This window comes from Delphinus delphis, chromosome 5 (assembly GCF_949987515.2).
Source record: "Delphinus delphis chromosome 5, mDelDel1.2, whole genome shotgun sequence".
NCBI lineage: Eukaryota > Metazoa > Chordata > Mammalia > Artiodactyla > Delphinidae > Delphinus > Delphinus delphis.
In genome coordinates, this window is record NC_082687.1 from 58,935,433 (window position 1) to 58,956,761 (window position 21,329).

Below are 21,329 nucleotides of genomic sequence, written 5' to 3' on the forward strand. Positions count from 1 at the left end.
AATCTATATTCATGTAAAAATCTCCAAAGGATACCTAAGTATAGGAAGAACTGTCAAGAACATACACTAAATTGTATGTTTATATATGTGTGTGCTTATATGTGTGTGTGTGTGTGTGCATATATATATAACTTCCATCCTTGTAAAATCATGCATGTGTGTATATATGCATAAAGCAATGCCTAAAATAATGGTAATTACAAAGTTAGTTGAATTTATCTCCAGTTAAAGAAACTGAAGTAAACTTTACTTTCATCTTCCTTTATATTTTTGTACTATTTTTATTATTTGATCATTTATTATTTATTTATGTAACCAGAAAAAAAGACATTTTATTGTAGAAGAAAAAAGGCAAGTGGATTGGTTTCAATGTAATCCATCAGTCTTAAATTAGCCATGGACTGCCCATTTTCTCCTAGATATTGATACTATGAGCATTCTGCAATTGTTGATACTCAATAATCAGGTATACTTGGTCTTTAAGAAACAGAGCAATAGAACTTCACATGTGTTCTATACTGAATTGTACTCTTTTTAAAATAAAAATTCGCACTTTAATTAAAACAAATTTGTAGAAGGCTGAATAATGACCCCTCCTCAATCATCCATGCCCTAATCCCCAGAACCTGTGAATGTTTTACCTTTCATCATAAAGTGAACTTTTATGGATGTGATTAAGTTAAGGATTTTGAGATATTAAGATAATCCTGAATCATCTAGGTGAGCCCATGATGAGTCTTTATGAAAGAAAGGCAAGAGATTCAATGTCAGAGAAGAGACCTGAGGACAGAAGTAGAGGTTAGAGTGATGTGCCTTGATGATGGATGAAGGGGTCACAAGCCATAGAATGCATGTGGCTTTTAGAAGATGGAAAAGTCAAGGAATCAGATTCCTCCAAAAGGAACAGACTCCTACAAATACCCTTATTTTAGACTTCTGACCTCTACACCTGTAAGAGAATAAAATTATCACCATGTTGTGATATAGTAGCAGTAGAAAACTAATGCAAAAGTTTAACAATTATTAACAGCAACAAAGCATTATAAATCAGATTCAGTTCAGAGCAAGACTTACAGAATCAGTGATATTGATCACCCCACTCACTAACTGCAGTTTCTCTCCCTCCTTGTATTAACACAGGTTCCTACCAATGATTCCTACCTCCTGACAGAAATTCTTTTCAAGTCAAGCTAACTTCAGCACACACAACTCTAATTTTTAGGCATCAGGCTAGAGGGTAGTAAAATATTTTGTAAAAGGTAGCTGGTTAGGCTTCTCAATTCTCAGACAAGAAGATATTTTTACCAGCCTTTAACAAAATGAACAAAATCACATGAGTCAAAGGGACCTGTATTCAAATACCCACCCTCTCTCCCCACCAATCTACTAGGCATGGGAATTTGGACAAACTAAGGACTTAATTTATATTCTTGTGTTCCTTATTTTTAAAATGGGAATTATACAACATAAATAAACTGCTATGAGGATAAAATGATATTGGATACAAAGTATTTAGCATAGTGTCAGCACTTGGTACTTGCTCAGAGAACAATATCTATTATTAGGGGGGAAAAAACCCCTCATTTCTCTCCAGCAATTTTTCTTCTTTATATTTTAATTTTGACAAAGAGGAAGAAAATCAAGTAGAAGAATTATAGTTTATTTTTATTAAACACTCTAAGATATTCTTTCTCAATCATTTCCTGGGCCGTCAGCTTCTAAGTCACTCCAGTTTCCACTCCAATCAGAGAACGAGCTGCTAAATGTTTAATGAACTATTTGCATCAAATGGTTACCTGGCAACCATCACTAATATAAAATTGGACTTGAGTTTCTGTAAAAGTCGACAATCTACTGAAAGTATTTGAAGATAGATAAATACTAGTCCATGTCAGAATTTTAACTCTTAAAAACACACCCAGGTGGGCTCTCAAGAGCCTAAATTGGGAATGTGTAATATTATTTATAGCTTGGTATTCAGAATTTCATTATTTAGTGTTTTCAACAATAGGCTAAACACTCTATCCATATTGTATGAAAGACTAAAATAATACCAAACTTTTATCAAGCACTAATTACATGCCACAAACTATTTTAATTCTGATTGTATTAGTTATTTGAAGAGTCAAAATAACTTTGATGTAGTGCTTACATTGAAGAGGTAAATCATATTTCTAAAGCATTAGATTCATTTGGATATTTCTGGTACACAATGAGACTCTTCGTCTCTATTATCCGTCAATGAGGCAAAAAAGATTCTGGCTTTCATTACTTAGGTAAAATAAAATGGCCTTTGTAGGTTGGTCCCTATTAGGTCTGAATCTTGAGCACTTTTAGAACCAATGATAAATGGGATTTTTAGTGAACAGTTCCTCCAGTGTTCAAGCTACTGCCTGATGATAAAGATAAGGTATTTCAACATTTTAGAAAATACCATCTGATACCCCCAAGGAGCAGCAGCTGGTGAGATTCAGTCAAGTAATATAACTCATCATAAACTCTTGAATTTTGTATTAGAAACAGTGTTAATCACAAATGTAGGCCATCATTGATAAATGACAGAAGGATTGCCAGTCCTAAAGACAAAGAATAGCTTATGTTTTTCACTTTACACTTATCACTCATTCTTAAAAAGAATAACACATGCCGTCTGTTGCAGGGCAGTCATTCATAATTTATGAGATCTGAGCTTGATATTTGAAAACATTTAATATGAGTATTAGTGAGTGCATGATAAAGTAGAATCAGGAATTCTTAGAGCTTTGCCCTGATAATCTCCCCAATAATATTCCTTTACTAGGCAAGCATTTTTCTTGAAGTTAAGCCTTGATGAGTCTTGGTAGATAGCTCGATAAGTAACAGATCAGGATAAAACCAAAATATGGCCATAAGAACAATTCCTGTTAGATTCTGATACACACAAGTAGCCAGCTACCAGTTCTATTGGTGCCTGAGCAATCAGAATGAATACAGAAGAAAAAAAAAGAAAGCATTGTTGTAGAAATAAATGCATTTTATTTCCAACAAATTTGAATATGATCTTCCTTCTGAGCCTTCCCTGTTGTCTTGATAAACTTAACAGCAAAGATTTCTCTAAGTATAAGAAGAATAGGGGAGAGAACAAGTCAAGAAAAATCACATTAAAGGAAATCCTGTGTTCTGCCTTTTGAGAGATATGCATTCTTCTATTTTCTCCATTAAGTACATTAGCTGGGTTTTTTGTTTGTTTGTTTTTAACTGCAGATGGTTTTTAGCAACTATGAAATCTCAATGTAACTGAGTACTGAACTTATTTCAAGCTGCTTTAAAAACTAAAACGAGAAAGGATTTGCCACAGAAATTTGGATACATATCTGACAAAGGCTTCCAAAAGTAAATAGTTAGCTTATAGTGAACATAAAAGCAAATTGCACACCCCAAAAATGTTCACTTATTGGCTTTCTCCAGGCAATTTTGAAATAAATTTATGAGAAAGGTCATGAGGCTTGAAATCTAGCTGTGTGCACAGAAAAGACTGTTCTTTCATAATATTGAGAAAGTTGGGTTTTTTGATAACTCAATATGCTATTGTATGTATGTAATTGTATTAATTACAGGCTATACTGAAGGCAAACAAAGACAAAATAATCCAGTAGTCACATGAGGGACATTTTGAATTTTGAAATCTTCCTGGAAGAATGTGAATTAAAATGAGGAACTGAATTAGAATGACAAATATCAACTAAAGGGGATATATTTGAACCTTTTATATTTTTGAGACTATGCCTTAATCACTGCTTCTGTCTCTAGGCTATAGAAACCTATTCTGAAATTTAAAGAAACAGAGTAGGATGATGGATTGACAACTCAGCTTACAATTAGGTGTCAATGAGTTATAACTATATAATCATTAACTATTTCACTTATTCTGAGTCTTAGGTTGTTCACCTACAAAAAAACCTAACAGATAGGTTTAGTTTGCTTTATGATTAAATTCCACTGTGAACAGTATAGATCCAGTGGATCCTAGATCCAGTATATGAAAACTCATATGATAAAGGCTGAACCAATATTTGTTGAATGAAATAAATGAACATGGCCAGGCTCCACCTGGAGGTATTTGAGGACATTGACACCTCTTTATCTATTGTTATCTATGGGGAGAAATGGGTCTGGAGGTAAATAATCTAGTACTAAAAGCTAACAGCAGTGAGGAAAGTATGAAACTAAAAGACGCAATGCTCAAACTCCATAGCAAGCTTGGGTGTGATTCATGCAATTTCTAGTACCAGCAGGTTAAGTCCGAAGGGGACGCAGAGCAGGAAATATGTGATAAAAGAACCCACAGAGACAACTGAGCTGAGGGTAGATTCAGAAAATCTGCTTGCTTGATGTGTCTTAGTATCACTTTTAGGTGAAAGAGAGCAACCCCATAAAAGAGAACTGGTTCAAGAACTAAATCAGCTGACAGATGCCTTTGTAACTAGCTCTGAGAAAGACTAAAAGTCCAGAGGTGATCTGAAATAAAAAATGAGGAACTAAGACAAAAGTCTTACCTGTGAAATTATACCAATAGTCAAGAGCAAAAGAGAAGGCTATAACTCTATGATGCCTGGGGCTCCCTGGGATAAGTTAACAGTATAACATAATTCTAAGCTCCAGTACATGATAGTATTGATCGTCAAAAAACTTCAGAAATGGATGAGATGCCAGAGCCATATTAATTTTAATAGCTATGATATACTGAGAATTTCTAACATGGCCATCACTGTACAACCTTTTTACATATATTTGATTTTAATTTTCATAGACACTGTGTGAATTATCATCCCTATTTTCTATGTGAAGAGACTCATTCACAGAGGAGTAAAACAACTTCACTAGAAAACAGCTATTAATTAGCAAAATCAGAACATAAATTCTAAGGCTCTTACTCTTAACCACTATGTTATGCTCTTGTGCTTGAGAGAACTTGATAAGGCAAAAATAGGGAAAATATGATAGGACCTGCCACCTAAGTAATAATTAGAAATATATCATTGCCATGAAGAATACCTGAAAACAGCCACTTAACGTTTGTCTCCATATCATTTACTATTCTATTCTGCATTGGTTTCTGTTTTAATTGAAGTAGAAAGCAGTTAGCACAGAGAGGAGGAAATATATTTATAAAATATATTAATAAAAACTAAGCGGTAAGGCCAGACACCATCAAACCCTTAGAGGAAAACATAGGCAGAACACTCTATGACATAAATCACAGCAAGATCCTTTTTGACCCACCTCCTAGAGAAATGGAAATAAAAACAAAAATAAATAAATGGGACCTAATGAAACTTAAAAGCTTTTGCACAGCAAAGGAAAACATAAACAAGACGAAAAGACAGCCCTCAAAATGGAAGAAAATATTTGCAAATGAAGCAACTGACAAAGTAATAATCTCCAAAACATACAAGCAACTCATGCAGCTCAATATCAAAAAACCAAACAGCCCAATCCAAAAATGGGCAGAAGACCTAAATAGATATTTCTCCAAAGAAGATATACAGATTGCCAACAAACATATGAAAGAATGCTCAACATCATTAATCATTAGAGAAATGCAAATCAAAACTACAATGAGGTAAAACCTCTCACTGGTCAGAATGGCCATCATCAAAGAATCTAAAAACAATAAATGCTGAAGAGGGTGTGGAGAAAAGGGAACCCTCTTGCACTGTTGGTGGGAATGTAAATTGATACAGCCACTATGGAGAACAGTATGGAGGTTCCTTAAAAAACTATAAATAGAACTACCAAACGACCCAGCAATCCCACTCCTGGCCATATACCCTGAGAAAACCATAATTCAAAAAGAGTCATGTACCAAAATGTTCATTGTAGCTCTATTCACAATAGCCAGGACATGGAAGCAACCTAAGTGTCCATCAACAGATGAATGGATAAAGAAGATGTGGCACATATATACAATGGAACATTATTTAGCCATAAAAAGGAACGAAACTGAGTTATTTGTAGTGAGGTGGATAGACCTAGAGACTGTTATACAGAGTGAAGTAAGTCAGAAAGAGAAAAACAAATACCGTATGCTAACACATATATATGGAATCTAAAAAAAAAAGAAAATGGTCAGAAGAAGCTAGGAGCAAGATGGGAATAAAGACACAGACCTACTAGAGAATGGACTTGAGGATATGGGAGGGGGAAGGGTAAACTGTGACAAAGTGAGAGAGTGGCATGGACATATATACACTACCAAATGTAAAATAGATAGCTAGTGGGAAGCAGCCGCATAGCACAGGGAGATCAGCTCGGTGCTTTGTGACCACCTAGAGGGGTGGGATAGGGAGGGTGGGAGGGAGGGAGACGCAAGAGGGAAGAGATATGGGGACATATGTATATGTGTAACTCATTCACTTTGTTATAAAGCAGAAACTAACACACCATTGTAAAGCAATTATACTCTAATAAAGATGTTAAAAAATTAACAAAATAAAACAAAACAAAAACTAAGCAATATTAGTTCCTTCCCTGTCTGATTCTATGTTGATATGATTACTCTAAGGATTACAGAATAATGAGAAGATTATGGTTTCCTGGAAGTTAGAAAACAGTCATATTTATATTATAGGGGGCATGTAGACATTGTGCAATGTTTTAAGAAACAAGTAGGTTTTCATTAAGGGCTGATAAAACTAAATTAAATTAGTACATACAGAGTAGAATTGGAAGTCCATAAATACGGATTTAATTCAAGTATTACAAGTCAGTTATTGTGAAAATTTCCTGTTTGTTTAAAGTATAAGAAAATTTAAACAGAAATTCACTACATTTATTCATCTTGTCCATCTAGCTCATATATTTATAATCAACCACTTATTTACCCATTCACTATTTCTGCTCCCTCATGTAAATAGTAGATAGGTGTAATACAGTAAAACTGATTTTACTAAACACTAACTTGACTTCAGTTTGCCTTGGGTTTTGTATATTTATAGAATTAAAATGACTTTTGTCTATAACAACATGCTGTGCATCCCACATCCAGTCAATCCATGACAGGGAAGGTTTCTATGTTTACATTTTAAAAATATTGTTACAGAAATACACCATAATCTTTATTTAGAAAACAAAACTATGTCTTTACTACTCCATGTCCTAAGTAAAAAACTGAATTTTTAAACTGTATTAATCATTTCAGAAAAAAATTTTATAGCAAGTTGTATTAGTATTCTACTGCTGCTATAACAAATTACCACAAACTTAGTGGTTTTAAACAACACAAATTGTCAGAAGTTCAAAATGGGTCTTAAGGGCTAAAATTAAGAGGTCAGCAGAGTTGTGCTCATTCTGGATGCTCTAGGGAACATTTATGTCCTTGCTCTTTCCAGCTTCTTAAAGGATACCTGCATTCCTTGGCTAGTGGCCCCTTCCTCCATCTTCAATGTTCATCACTCTAATCTCTGCTTCTGTTGTCATAGCTCCTGTTTCGAACATTAACCTCTTGCCTCCTTTTTATAAGGATATTTATGATTAGATTGGGTCTCCATGGATAATCCAGGATAATCTCCCCAACTCAAGATCCTTAATTCAATCAAATCTGCAAAGTCTCTTTGCCATTTATAATAACATATTATGGATTTCTTTGAGGGACCATTAATGGACCTACCATATAAGTATTTAATTGTGTAAAAGAATTTGGGTTTTATAGCAGGATTTTGAAAAAGTTTAAGCAATTTAAAAATTGACAACATTCACAGGAATTGTGATCTCCTACCATTTGAGAAATTCCTCAAAAATAAAACAAAAACATTAAAGTTTATGTAGATTTTTCCCTATACTAACTAATCATTTTAACGAAGTACTATTATGTTAAAATTGCAAAATCTGAATGAAGTACTTTCCAAGCAAATTGATTGCTTTTTTTCTAGCTTCATAAGATTAATGACTATAATACAAGAAAATTAACAATGCTCTTTCATAGTATTTCAATTGATTTTACAAGAATTTAGAAAAATTTTATCTGGAAAATTAACTCTTTAGATCTCATACATCAAGTTTGCTATAAGATCTTTTTAGCAATAAACACTTTGGGGGAAAAAAAAACCCTTCACATTTTCACTACTTCTCTTCCCATACAGATGCAGTATATTTTAAAAACAAAATGTTAAATTCCATGTCTCTTTAAACCTCACATGTTTATGCTATTCAATTTGAGGATCTTATAAAAATTTATTTGAATTAAGTTTAAGTGCATTAGTTCTATAATCTTACTATTTCAAATAAAGCAAGTGAGCATGGGTAAACTAATCCCCCAACTTTATGTCTGTAATAACATTTTACTTCCTAAATCAAATATTTTCCTAACTTTGCCAATCCAATTAATTTTTTAATACTCTCAATTCATCTTGTTTCCTTACAATTAGCATCATGTGTACACTTACATATTATTAATCCACTATAAATATATGTATTTATTCTTTCTAGCTGTTGATGCCATTTGATATTTGGTTTATTTGACATAAGTTTACCTTTATGTTATTGTAGAATGTAATATTTTCAAAAATATATATTTTAAAAGAAATATCACTTTATTAAATTTCATTCTGCAAACATATTTTGATTCTTAATAAATCCTAGAAACTTGAAAGAAATTGCTGCTTCATTATTAATGGTATTAATAGTACTAATTGCTGGTTGGTAATTAGATTGGGTCTAAGTCACTCTCCCCCATGTTGACTGCAAACACACTGACTTTCTATCAGTTATTAGGACAAGCCAACCTCTTCCCAACCTCACACTTTTTGGAGCTAATGATCTCTCTGCTTTGAAAGCTCTTTCCCAGGCTCTTTGCCTGACTGTCTCATTCTCATTCTTCAGGTTTCAAGTACCCTCTCTTGAGAGCAGTCTTTTATCACACCTATATAAGCTAGCCCTTTTATTGTTTTCTATTGTACAACTGTGTTTATTTTCTTCTTGCATTTTATCATTTATGATTATATGTATTGGTTAATGTGTTTATTATTTGCCTTATCCACGGGACCACCAGATCCATAAGGCCGAACTCTACTTTTCCCCAGCACTTAACACACTGATTAACCCATAATACATACTGATAAACTTCTATTGGTAGAATTATTGTTGGTGCAAGAACTTAATACTACATATTTTGAAAATAAAATATATATATATGGTAACTATTTAGAGTGCTTTTACACCTATTAGCATTGATTAGATACAAACTCTAGAACAAGAGTTGTAAATTTAAGTATATTCAGAAGCCAGGAGATATTTTAAAAGAGTATAATGAACTAAGTACAATAAAATAAGAAATGGAAATGACAGGAAATAGCAAAGAGCAGACCCTATTTAAAAGGTGCAGCAACTACTCAGCTCTAGTTTCATGCAGTCCTGATGTCCTAGCCCAGATAATTACAGGACTTAGATCAGATGGACCATTTTTGTAACTGATTCATCCAAACGCAGAGTACTTAAGAGACTGTCCACTAACTCTTGTTCACTAGATCACTGGATCTTATTTTTTCAGACCTGTTTTTCACCTTTCTTCTTTTGATTCTGGAACTATTACTTTGTATTTCCCACCCTCCCTCCCGCCACAAAAGGCTTCATTTTTCAACTTAAATTAGTCAAAATTGGTTTTTGCAGATTTTCAAACAAGTATTTCTTATTAATGTATTAGTTAATTACATTAAAAATAGTTTATTATCTTTATGCTCCACACTGTGATGAGTATTAGGGCTCAGAAAAATCCCAGCATACAGGAGAGTCATGATTTCTACCCTGCCCATCTATGGGTTCATCTCCTGTCACTCTTGTGTTTTGTTTTTCACGCAAACACCAAAGTGTTTTGGTTTTATATTAACGGTAACAGTTACTTACCTTACATTGTCCCATCTGCCAAAAATTATTGCCCTTCTCATTAAAGTCTACTCATTCTTTAAGATTCAGCTCAAGAGTCATCTCCTCTAGAAAACCTTCCCTGAAGATACACACCCCCACACACCCCCTACAAACATCAGCCGCTATGGGATGGGCATGTTTTCTAGGTGCACTGCTAACATGAAGTGCTCAGTTGCTTTGCTGAGCTAGGAACAGTGTAACTTTGGGGACCTTGAGCCTCATTTGGCTAAATTCCTCCATGGCAGAATTTTTATCCTAGCATTCTACCTAGTGTTTAGCATAGTGCCTGGTCTGCAATAGATGTTGTGTGATGAAAGGAAGATAAAAGAGGGAGGTCTTGAAAGCAAATGATATAAACTAGTTGAGAATAATTTCCATAAACATATGAAGCAGCTAGACAAGAATAGGAGAGAATTTAGGGTGAAAACTTCTAAGAAAGTATATAGTCCACTTACGCTTCCTGTTTTCCAAACTTATAATAGCAATTTTTATGAATATTTCATATTTAGGACATACAATAAAAGTTTAAATTAACTATTAATTACTGATTCACTTGAAAAAGTTTTATGAATTATATGTTAGGTGCAAGATACTGTCAAGTAGAAACTATTTAAGAAGGAAACTGGCCCCTGGCCTCCGCACCAAGCGGGCCTCCGCTCCGTTCCGTCTGCGCTTGGAGCAGGCGTGAGCCTGGCCCTGGGGGCTGGGGGAGCCGGACGGGGGAGCAGCGCCCCAGACGCTGTCTCCATGGCGCACCCTCGCAGCCCCCGCCCGTGTTAACATCACGATGGCTGCCCAAGGAGAACCCCAACTTCAGTTCAAACTTACATTGGTTGGTGATGGTGGTACTGGTAAAACTACATTCGTGAAACGTCATCTGACTGGTGAATTTGAGTAGAAGTATGTAGCTACCTTGGGTGTTGAGGTCCATCCCCTTGTGTTCCATACCAACAGAGGACCTATTAAGTTCAATGTATGGGATACAGCTGGTCAGGAGAAACTTGGTGGACTGAGAGATGGCTATTATATCCAAGCTCAGGGTGCCATTATAATGTTTGATGTAACATCGAGAGTTACTTACAAGAACGTGCCTAACTGGCATAGAGATCTGGTACCAGTGTGTGAGAATATCCCCATCTTGTTGTGTGGCAACAAAGTGGATATTAAGGACAGAAAGGTTAAGTCAAAGTCAATTGTCTTCCACCAAAAGAAGAATCTTCAGTACTATGACATTTCTGCCAAAAGTAACTACAACTTTGAAAAGCCCTTCCTCTGGCTAGAAAACTGATGGGAGACCCTAACTTGGAGTTCATTGCCATGCCTGCTCTCGCCCCACCAGAGGTGATCATGGACCCAGCGTTGGCAGCGCAGTAAGAGCACGATCTAGAGGTTGCTCAGCCAACTGCCCTCCCGGATGAAGATGATGACCTGTGAGAAAGTGAAGCTGGAGCCCAGCATCAGAAGTCTAGTTTTATAGGCAACTGTCCTGTGATAACAGTGGTGCAGCATGTTTGTCACTTTATTATATAGCTAAGCAGAACATGTGCTTAATCTTTGGGATGCTGAAGGAGATGAATGGGCTTCAGAGTGAATGTAGCAGTTAAAAAAAAAAAAAAACCTTCATTTTTTTGGACCTACATATTTAGGTGTTTTGGAACACAGTTGTTTCCTCCTTGAGTTCCAAATATAAGACTGCTACAGTCACATCACAATATTCAGTGGTGGAATCTTATTTGTTACTGTCATTCCCATTTCTTTTTGTTTAGAATCAGACTAAAATTGTATTTCAAATACCTAAAAAAAAAAGAAAAGAAAAGAAAAAAGAAAGAAACTTTGGTGGGAAGAAAAAGGAGAAAGAAAGGAAGAATTTTATCGTTCTTGTTATAACTATCATTCTAAAAAAGAGAATTTAGATAACTGACATTCCTCTTATAAAGGGACAATACTTGATACGTTATATGGAGGCATACAGAAGAATAATATGAAAAACAAATTGGTTGCTAGGACCATTCTAGCATTCTTGAGGAATACAATTACAACATCAAACAATTTGGAAAAACTAAAATTCATATAATCTATATTTTTTACCATAGATCTTCCCTTTGAATTAATAAGGTCTTGTGTGTAGACAAGAGTTTCTTTTGTTTATCATTTTAGCAATGAACATAATGATTTTAGAGGATTAAATTTTGACCATATTTCCTTTTTTCTTTCAATCATTCAATATGCCTTAACTGAATGTCTCCTATGTATCAGAAACTGGAAAAGGTACTGAGGCATAACTGAATGTCTCCTATGTATCAGAAACTGGAAAAGGTACTGAGGCATTGGGAATCAATTATATCTTGACATTCTGTGATATTTTTAAAATTTAACATATGGGTTAATTTCAGCATGAGTTTTAAAATATGTAATTATTTATTTACATAATAGGAGCCAGAGTGTGAACATATTAAAATATGCACTCAGTTGAATATTAGTTGCAAAATGTATTTAGTTATTTATAACTAAATATTTAAAGGCTTTTGTTCATTTTAAATGCTGAAAGATAGTACTTTTTTCTTTTAGTAAAAAAAGACAAAATAGCAGATTATATAATTAATTGTAAATATTAATTTCCAACATTACTTGTTTTGCATGTCTTTCCATAAAGACAATCACATACATAACTTCAGATGGTTAATATGAATGGTGAGAAAGTCTGTAAGTGCTATAAAATAAGATTGGTTTAACCAAACACTCATTTCTTTTTTTTTTTTTTTTTACATCTTTATGGGAGTATAATTGCTTTACAATGGTGTGTTAGTTTCTGCTTTATAACAAAGTGAATCAGTTATACATATACATATGTTCCCATATCTCTTCCCTCTTGTGTCTCCCTCCCTCCCACCCTCCCTATCCCACCCCTCTAGGTGGTCACAAAGCACCGAGCTGATCTCCCTGTGCTATGCGGCTGCTTCCCACTACCAAACACTCATTTCTAGTGGCTCTCCAATTGTGTGCTTCCCCCATCTATTTCAAAGAAAATCTACCAGCAGAGAAGATTACTGAATAAGTAATATGTACTTTGTATTTTTAAAAAGAAGAAACAAAGAACTGAAGAGAAATGCTGGACTGTGAGAGAAGACAAACACTTTTTGAGTGTAATGTGTGTGAAACTGTATGCCTTGGAAAAAAGACAAATTATCAGCAGGATACAAAGTAAAGCTAAAGTAAAGATTTTTTGCTCAGAAATACTCTATATAGGTGGTTAGTTGTTTTACTGTTTTCTCTCTAACACAAGTCATCCCCGTAAGCCGGCTAAATGAAGGAAGCTCTACTTAAAGATGCCACAATTTCCATCCCAAATCAGGCTAGAAGTGATGGGGTGGGGTGAGAAGAAGGAAGCTGCAAAAACAAAACTGTGGCATTGGTAAATGCTGAGGTTTAACCTCTTGAATATTTGGGTCATCTCCTAGGGAGGAAATATCATGAAGGAAGAAAATCAAACCTCAAAAGAAAAGGCAAAGGCTATAAAAGTCATACTGGAACTAAGGTGTCACAGGAACAGAGAAAAGTATTGATTCAACTGTCCCCAAAACAGGCTATCTGTTGAACCCAAACAAGAAATTACAGACAGTAGAAAGAAAAGATTAAATACAACTTTAGTGATTTTGAAAAAACTGTGTACAAGACACTCAAAAAACTGAGTATAAGACAAATTCAGTAGCCTCACTAAATTGTTTAAAATTCCTAATTTTCCTTATTTTATTTCCCACTGTCATCTTTTCAAAACAAGCCACACCATTTGGTTGATTTAGGTTAAAGTCCTCTTAAAAATTTCAGTGTTCATTTATACACCAATTTACTGACTCCTAAAACTCTGCAAAAATTATTGCAAGCTTATCTTAGATGTTTTTAATTTTCCTTCTCCTGTGTGATACAATAAACTTTGTTGAATTTTTCTATATTACCTCTTATATACTTATATTTCATTAATATTGATGTTTTTCTATATATTTTTGTTTTTCTATATTTCTATATTTTCTTTCGATATTTTCCATGAAAATGTATCACCTTAAAAATCAATATTACCATAGAAACATATATACACAGAGCATATATAAAAAAAGAAAATATCAATAATATTTTTCCACATATCAATATTAAGAAAACATTCATAACAAAGTATATCACCATATACACTGCAGTTTGTCATCTTAAATTCAAAATGAAAATGGATATTATTAAATTATATAACAAACAGAACCTAAGAGTATTTGTTGTTTGGTTGTTTATTCAGTTGTTCAGTTAGAAAATTTTCAAATATTAATATTGAATCCTAAATATGAAGTCTGTCTGCTACTAATACAATAGGGTCTTTTAACAAGCATATTAATTAAGTACAAGGATTTTCTCCTATAATACAGGTAATTTAAACAACTTTTTAAGTTACTACTTAGATAAGAGCCTCATTCTAAATTGTCGGTGGTGTTTTTATAGCACAAATTAGTCTTTGCCATAAAGCTTCATTAGGTGTTTGGGAAAATAAAAGTTGCAGTGATTCAGCTGTTTTAAGAAAAGAATACAAACCTCTTAAAAGTAAGTAGCAAAAGAAAGAAGAAAAAGGGTCCGAGCCCTTGAAGCATTTGCTTTCACTATGTACCTTTACTGTACCGATGAAAGTTAAATATTGAACACCACTGAATAACTCTTGAAAATATAAAGGGTAAAATCTAGGGGGAGAACTATAGCTGCGTCCTTAAGAACAGGTATTACAGACAAACTCAACTCTTGGCTCTGCCATTTCCTAGCTATTCTACATTTTACATGAAACATTTTACTAATCCTATTGAGTATGTTTCCTCTTCAGTAAAGTGCTGACACTCATACCTAACAGGGAGGAGAGTGTGAGAATTAAATAAAATAATGTATGTAAACATATAAGCCATGTAGTAAATGTTAATAAATGAAAGCTATTTTAATAAGTGAATATTTTCAGCAATGGAAAAATCAGTGTTTTTTTATGCTGGAGAAAAGAAAAAGAGCTTATTATTAACTAAATCAGAACTTGTAGTAGCCCACCCCTTATCCACAGGGAGTACATTCTAAGACGCACAGTGGATTCCTGAAACTGCAGATAGCACCAAACCCTATATATACTGTTTTTCTTCCTATACATACATATCTATGATAAAGTTTAATTTATAAATTAGGCACAGTAAGAAAATATCCAAATTTCCAGCATGACTCCTCTTGCGTTTTGGGGCCATTAAAATATGGGTTACTTGAACACAAGCACTATGATAGTGTGACAGCTGAAGTGTTACAGATGACTGACTAACAAGTGGGTAGCATATATAGTGGATACACTAAACAGGGGGATGATTCACGTCTCGAGTAGGATGGCATATTTCATCATGCTACTCAGAATGGCACATGATTTAAAACTTATGAATTGTTTATTTCTGGAAAGTTCCATTTAATATTTTCAGACTGAGGTTGACCATGGATAACTGAAACCAAGGAAAGTGAAATCACAGATAACAGGGGACTACTGTACTATAGATGAGGGAAAGTCTATAAGGTGAGATCCAGAAAATTTTAATAGCTTACCTGAGGCTAAAGGATCCAGAATTTTTGTTAAGTAACCAGGCTTCCTGATATCTGGCCATTTTTCTACTAAACCAGCTTACCTTTCAAATGAGTCACTATAGTTTATGTTACGGTTTTTACTTTCTTTTGGATTATTTTCTTTTAAGTTCATGTTAAATTTTCTAAATGAGTTTCCAGTTACGCATTACACTTTTAACTGAAACATACTGAAGATAATTTAAACAAATGCAATTATACTATATCATATAAATTAAACTGTGTATAAACTGGAAAGTGGTTGCACCTGTGTTTATAATTCTTATTTAATGAAACAATCAGTTAAATATTTTAATATAATATGAACATACTTCTAAGGCAATCAGTACATTTTCAGGATTACCAGAAACCTGAAAATGTAGGATATTCAGGAATCAAATTGCCCAACTCTAAAAATTTATGAGAAACGAAATCTGTGGTAAACCATAATCCTTTTATACAAAAGTGTATGAGCAAGTTCTTATCTACATTGAAATGATTTAAGATGATTTTTCAGAATGAGTTTGGCAGAGGAATTTGGAGTAGTTATCCTTAAAGGAACTCTGAAGAAATACAGAAAACTGAAGAAAGAGCTGTGAAATTCTTTAAATTTTAAAAATTGTGAAAAAAATATTTGACAAAACTTCTTCAGCTTTCATGTTGCAATGATTGTAAGTTTCTTAAAACTGTCTTTAAAAATGAGGCATACCTTATTTAATATATTTTTTAAATGCCTTTGAAAATAGCTATTCTACATATTTCACAAAGATCTTATTATGCAACCTACGTATAACTGTCACAGTTCTAAAGTGGACTACAAATTTTATTTCTTTAAAGTATCACTAATGAACAATAAATGGTCATTTAGCTTTATATTTTTATAGACGGGTTCCTGGAGATAACAATATTAGAAGCATAACCTCAATTGAGATTTCAATAAAACCTATACACTTATGCTTTTTCACAACAAAGAAAGTAATCTTATAAAACTTCCCTAGATAAACTTTCTCTAATCAATCACACTGTAAATAAAGGAACAATGAAATTTTCTCTTGATTGCTTTCATTATTACTTTTAAATTTCAATTCATTTCTTGCTGGCCAAATTTCTCTATTGTTATTGGAGTACACACACTTACAGCTCATGAGCAATGTGCTGCTTTTTAAATAAACATCAATGAGGCAAACCTAGAACTACCTCTTGACACAGTAAACTTGCTGACCCCCAGATGCTTTGTTTCTTCTGAGATATCAAGGGAAGTTGGAACCTGGGATTTGCTTATGAGGAGTTTTCTACCTCTGGGATGAGCTGCATATGTAATACAAGAATACAGGATTTCCTGAGTGATCTTCACTAAGGTATCCCATGAATAATTAACTAGTCAGATCAAAAATATTTCTTTTGAGATGATGATTCTACCTTTGGATAAAAAAGTCAAGAAAGGGCTTCCCTGGTGGCGCAGTGGTTGAGAGTCCGCCTGCCGATGCAGGGGACATGGGTTCGTGCCCCGGTCCGGGAAGATCCCACATGCCGCAGAGCGGCAGGGCCCGTGAGCCATGGCCACTGGGCCTGCGTGTCCGGAGCCTGTGCTCCGCAACGGGAGAGGCCACAACAGTGAGAGGCCCGCGTACCACAAAAAAAAAAAAAAAAAAAAAAGGGTCATTTTTGATTGTTTGATTTTTCATTATTCCTGAAGAAAAAAGAAAAGTTGTTGGTATATATCATTTCTGACATAAAGGTTGCAAAGACACAGTTCTTGAGACTGTAAAAGATACATTCTCTAAAGAGTGCTTTAGTCCATGTAATCCTTGTATTTTCTTTCCAATCTGCTCTCTCTGGGTGAATATATTTCTACTTCTCAATATCTTGGCAGCACAGGAAGCTTAGATATAATTGTTCCTATCAAATTCAAGATTTATCATTTTCTATACTACTATATATACAAGTATATTATTCACTTTCATTTCTGTTTGCTTGGACCTGGAGGGATATAGTACTGGCATACCACTCTTTCATCATTTTTCTAAATATTTTATATTCTTGCATTAAGAAAAGAGCTTTAGAATAGATACTGATATACAGAAATATATAGTCAAAATTAAATGCTGCAGGATCATGCAGGCAACATCTAATTCTTCCAAGGGTGGGGAAAATGTAAGACCCTGAAAAGTTAAAATTAGCCAGTTTTTAAATATAATTTATGTGATTATTTTTATGTTTTCATAGAGACTATGTTGTCAATGCATGCAAAACAAAGCTTAATATCTTTCCTTTTTATAAGAAAAGTACAGGAATATACATACTGTAAGGGACACATTCATACTGCACTTCAAGGTATTTATAGGTTCCCGGACATGGGTCTGGAAAAACATCGGGACCTGCCACCACTGCACACTGGGTTCTGTTATTGCACCTGAAGTCAAAAGAGAAGAAAAGAAAAAAATAATAAGTTTCTACATAGTTAAATCATTATTAACACCAATACCAATTTTATTTTAGTTCCTAATTACACAGATTTAAATAAGGTTTTGGTCAATTTAGGGTTTTAGACTTGTTAAGGAAATATCTACAGTATACCTAAAAAAAAACTAGACATTAAAAAATTCATTCAGTTTATTCATATTAACTAATTTAATTTTTGATTGAACACAGCATGATTTTGAGTTAGGCGTTAAATACTGCTTAAGCAACATTAACTGGCCCATAGGATATTGCCAATGTGAAGACAGGATGATTTGGTAGGAAAAACTCACTCTCTTATAAAAAAAATAATTAAGAAAATAGAACCACAGAGCTTTACTTAGGCAGTAGTAAAATAAATTCACTGATTATCATATTATTTATTTTATAGGCAATGAACATATGGTGTTGAAATGCTTTTAGCCAAACCTAAAAAAATAAAATCAGTAAAAACTTTAAATATTAAAATATATCTAAAAATTTAATTTATATAAATTAATATAATAATAAACTAATCCCATAAGTAAAACCATTTTTAAGAATGGACTCATATTCCTCATGTACAGCCAAATAACGACACTAACCTTAAAGATTGCTATTCACAAATGCCAATATCCTATAATTTAGAATAACTTTAAATCTCCAAAGAGAATAATCAGACATCACTATTGAAACAGAAACACAAACTAGGCATATTTTGTGGCAATTGGGCTAAATAGATCTGGGTTAGCAGATTTACTCATGGGTAAATAAATATACATATAATGAAATTGATTCCTACTCTGAAAAAGACACCCAAGGTCAGAATGCCCTCCTTACAGTAAATTTTACTCCGAAACTTTCTAGACCCAATAGAGTTCCTCCCTTCCTTCCTTCCTTCCTCCCTTCCTCTCCCTCCCTCTCTTCCTTTCTTCCTTCCTTCTTTCTTTTTCTTTCCGCCCTTCCTTCCTTCCTTCTTTCCTTCCCTTCTTTCTTTCCTTCCTTTCTTAAAAAGATGCTTCCTTTTTTGATATGACCAATACCTCTGAATCCTTGCAAGGCTACTAGTTGGATAAGGAGCATTCAGGGCAGAACTCATTTTGATTTAGAGTGAAAATGCTTTGAGTTTACTCAAGGCTATCATTTGCCAGGCTTACTGAGAATTTTATTTAGTCCCTAAATTAAAATTGATTCATTAGTAAATGTCTTAAACTGAAAAATACATTTCGTGTTATCAGTGGAAGATTAATAAAAGCCAATATTCCATTCTCATCAGTCAGTTTAGCATAACAGCTAATCTTGAGGGTCAGCATGTTCTAAAGTTCTCTTGTGTAGATTTAGTGTCTAAAGATGATTATCAGACAATTGTATAATAACATTAATGTAAATGTGGCTGTCCTCAACATGCATTACAAATAGGTAGTGCAAATATTTTAGTGTATTGACACTTTTTAAAAATAACAGTACTTTCCTATTACATAGAAAACCCTTAAGAGGAAGCTGTCTCAAGTTAAAAGACATGTTTTTGCAGTTAAAGCAATACAATTTTCACATCATGCCTTGAAAAAATAAACTCATAAATCTATCTCAGGATTTTATACAATGAGCAGCTATATAAACTCAGTTATATCCATAATTGTTACAGAATCAGCTATTATCAAAAATGCATTCAAAGTAGAAATAATGAAAAATGAAAGTATACATTATAAAATTTGATATTTAAATATTTTGTAAATATAATATTATTGCTGATCTCAAATCATTAAATTATAATGTTTAAAATAAATATATATATATATACACATATTATATATATTATGTTTTGTCTCTTGGCCTACTGTTGTTTTACTGCCTACTATCGTCCTTTTTTCTAATTACTACAGCTCTTATAATAATAAAATTAATTTACCATCTGTGTCTATTCTTACAATTTTCAGATGTAAATGGGCAATTACAAATCTTTTATTATTTAAACAATCAATGTTTGATATCAACAAACCAAATTACTAGTCATTTTTGAGTAGGGTATAAAGGTTAAAATTTACAATTATGGAAGTGTTTGTTTCACAGAAAATTGTCTCGAATCAAAAAGAATTTCATATGGTTATATATGTATAGATCAGATATTAAAATATAATATGGACATTAGACACATCCACCCATCCATTTAGTTATCTAAACATGTGAACTGATCATTTGCATATTATATACTATTTAATTTGCAAAAATACTATTTATGTGTATGTAAAAAAACTGAAATAAGCGACATTTGTTATAAACATTAGACACTGTAATGAGTCCCAAATATCTTACTTAATGTTAACCAAAGAAGAATCAAGAAAGCCTTCTACCTGGTGAGATAGTGTATGTGAAGAGGTATATAAACAAACACATTCTACACAAATAATATACTGCAATCATTGTCATCATTGTTCTGTAGAAAACAATGCTTTACAGCATTTACTTTTCAAAATAATTTACATTCTATTATGATTTCTATATCAAATGCTTTTTATAAATTAAGATACTGAAAAATCAAAAGGTAGGCAACATCTGGAATATTATTTTTGTATAAGATATAATACTGATTGTTTAAAGACTAGCTACACTTCAAAAACAGGAGTTTAAAAGTCTGTCTTCTTTTTTATGATTTCAGTCACTGTGAGTCAAAATTAAATTAACCTTAATATTAGATTAAAGATTATTGATCAATTTACACCAGTAAGAGTACTTTTATAATTATATCAAAGTCGTCAAAAGTAAATTCATCCTAAATATGCTTGATGATAAAAGGGAAATAAAATAATTGAATGTTCCAATGTGCTTTACACTCAGATTTTTCTTTATATTTACTTTTAATTTAAATATAAAAAATGATTTTCAGTAACCCTGATGCTAAGGATATTCTTAAAACCCATAGTAAAGGATGAGAAAAGACTACAATGATATGGTCAAATGTATCCTAATCTACTAATATCCACAGAAAAAAATGCCATAATCTTATAAAAGCATTAAGGCTTCAACTTTTCATAAAAGTTTCACTATTTTTTCATTGGAAAATTTATGCAATAAAATTTTTCTACCCCAACAACAGACAATTTTCAAATAAAGTATTTGATAAAAAAAAAAAAGCAGATGACAATAACAAATACCAGATAGAATTCTCAAAGGAATCTATCAGAGTTTCGATTTTTACATATATAACACGGAGGTCAGTTATTTTACTACCTCACCTCACAGAGTTGACGTGCTTATAAAAATGCATTAAAAATTTGTAAAGTATCACATAAATGCACACGGTATACTGTATGTTGCTGTAACTATCCACATTGTTATCATTATTAACATCAGTCATTTGCTTTGGGATGGGTTAATAACAC

General features: G+C 33.1%; 1 protein-coding gene and 1 pseudogene across 5 annotated transcripts in view; one reads left to right on the plus strand and one right to left on the minus strand.

Annotated features, from left to right (window-relative positions):
- ADGRL3 (adhesion G protein-coupled receptor L3) overlaps positions 1-21,329 on the minus strand; it is an 872,689-nt gene that overhangs the window by 387,355 nt on the left and 464,005 nt on the right. For all 5 annotated transcript variants that reach the window (XM_060012458.1, XM_060012453.1, XM_060012455.1 and 2 more), the window contains one exon: positions 17,814-17,923. In XM_060012458.1, the coding sequence (XP_059868441.1) occupies positions 17,814-17,923 (110 nt within the window). The remainder of the gene's footprint in view (positions 1-17,813; positions 17,924-21,329) is intronic.
- On the plus strand, positions 10,540-11,673 carry LOC132425439 (GTP-binding nuclear protein Ran-like; annotated as a pseudogene).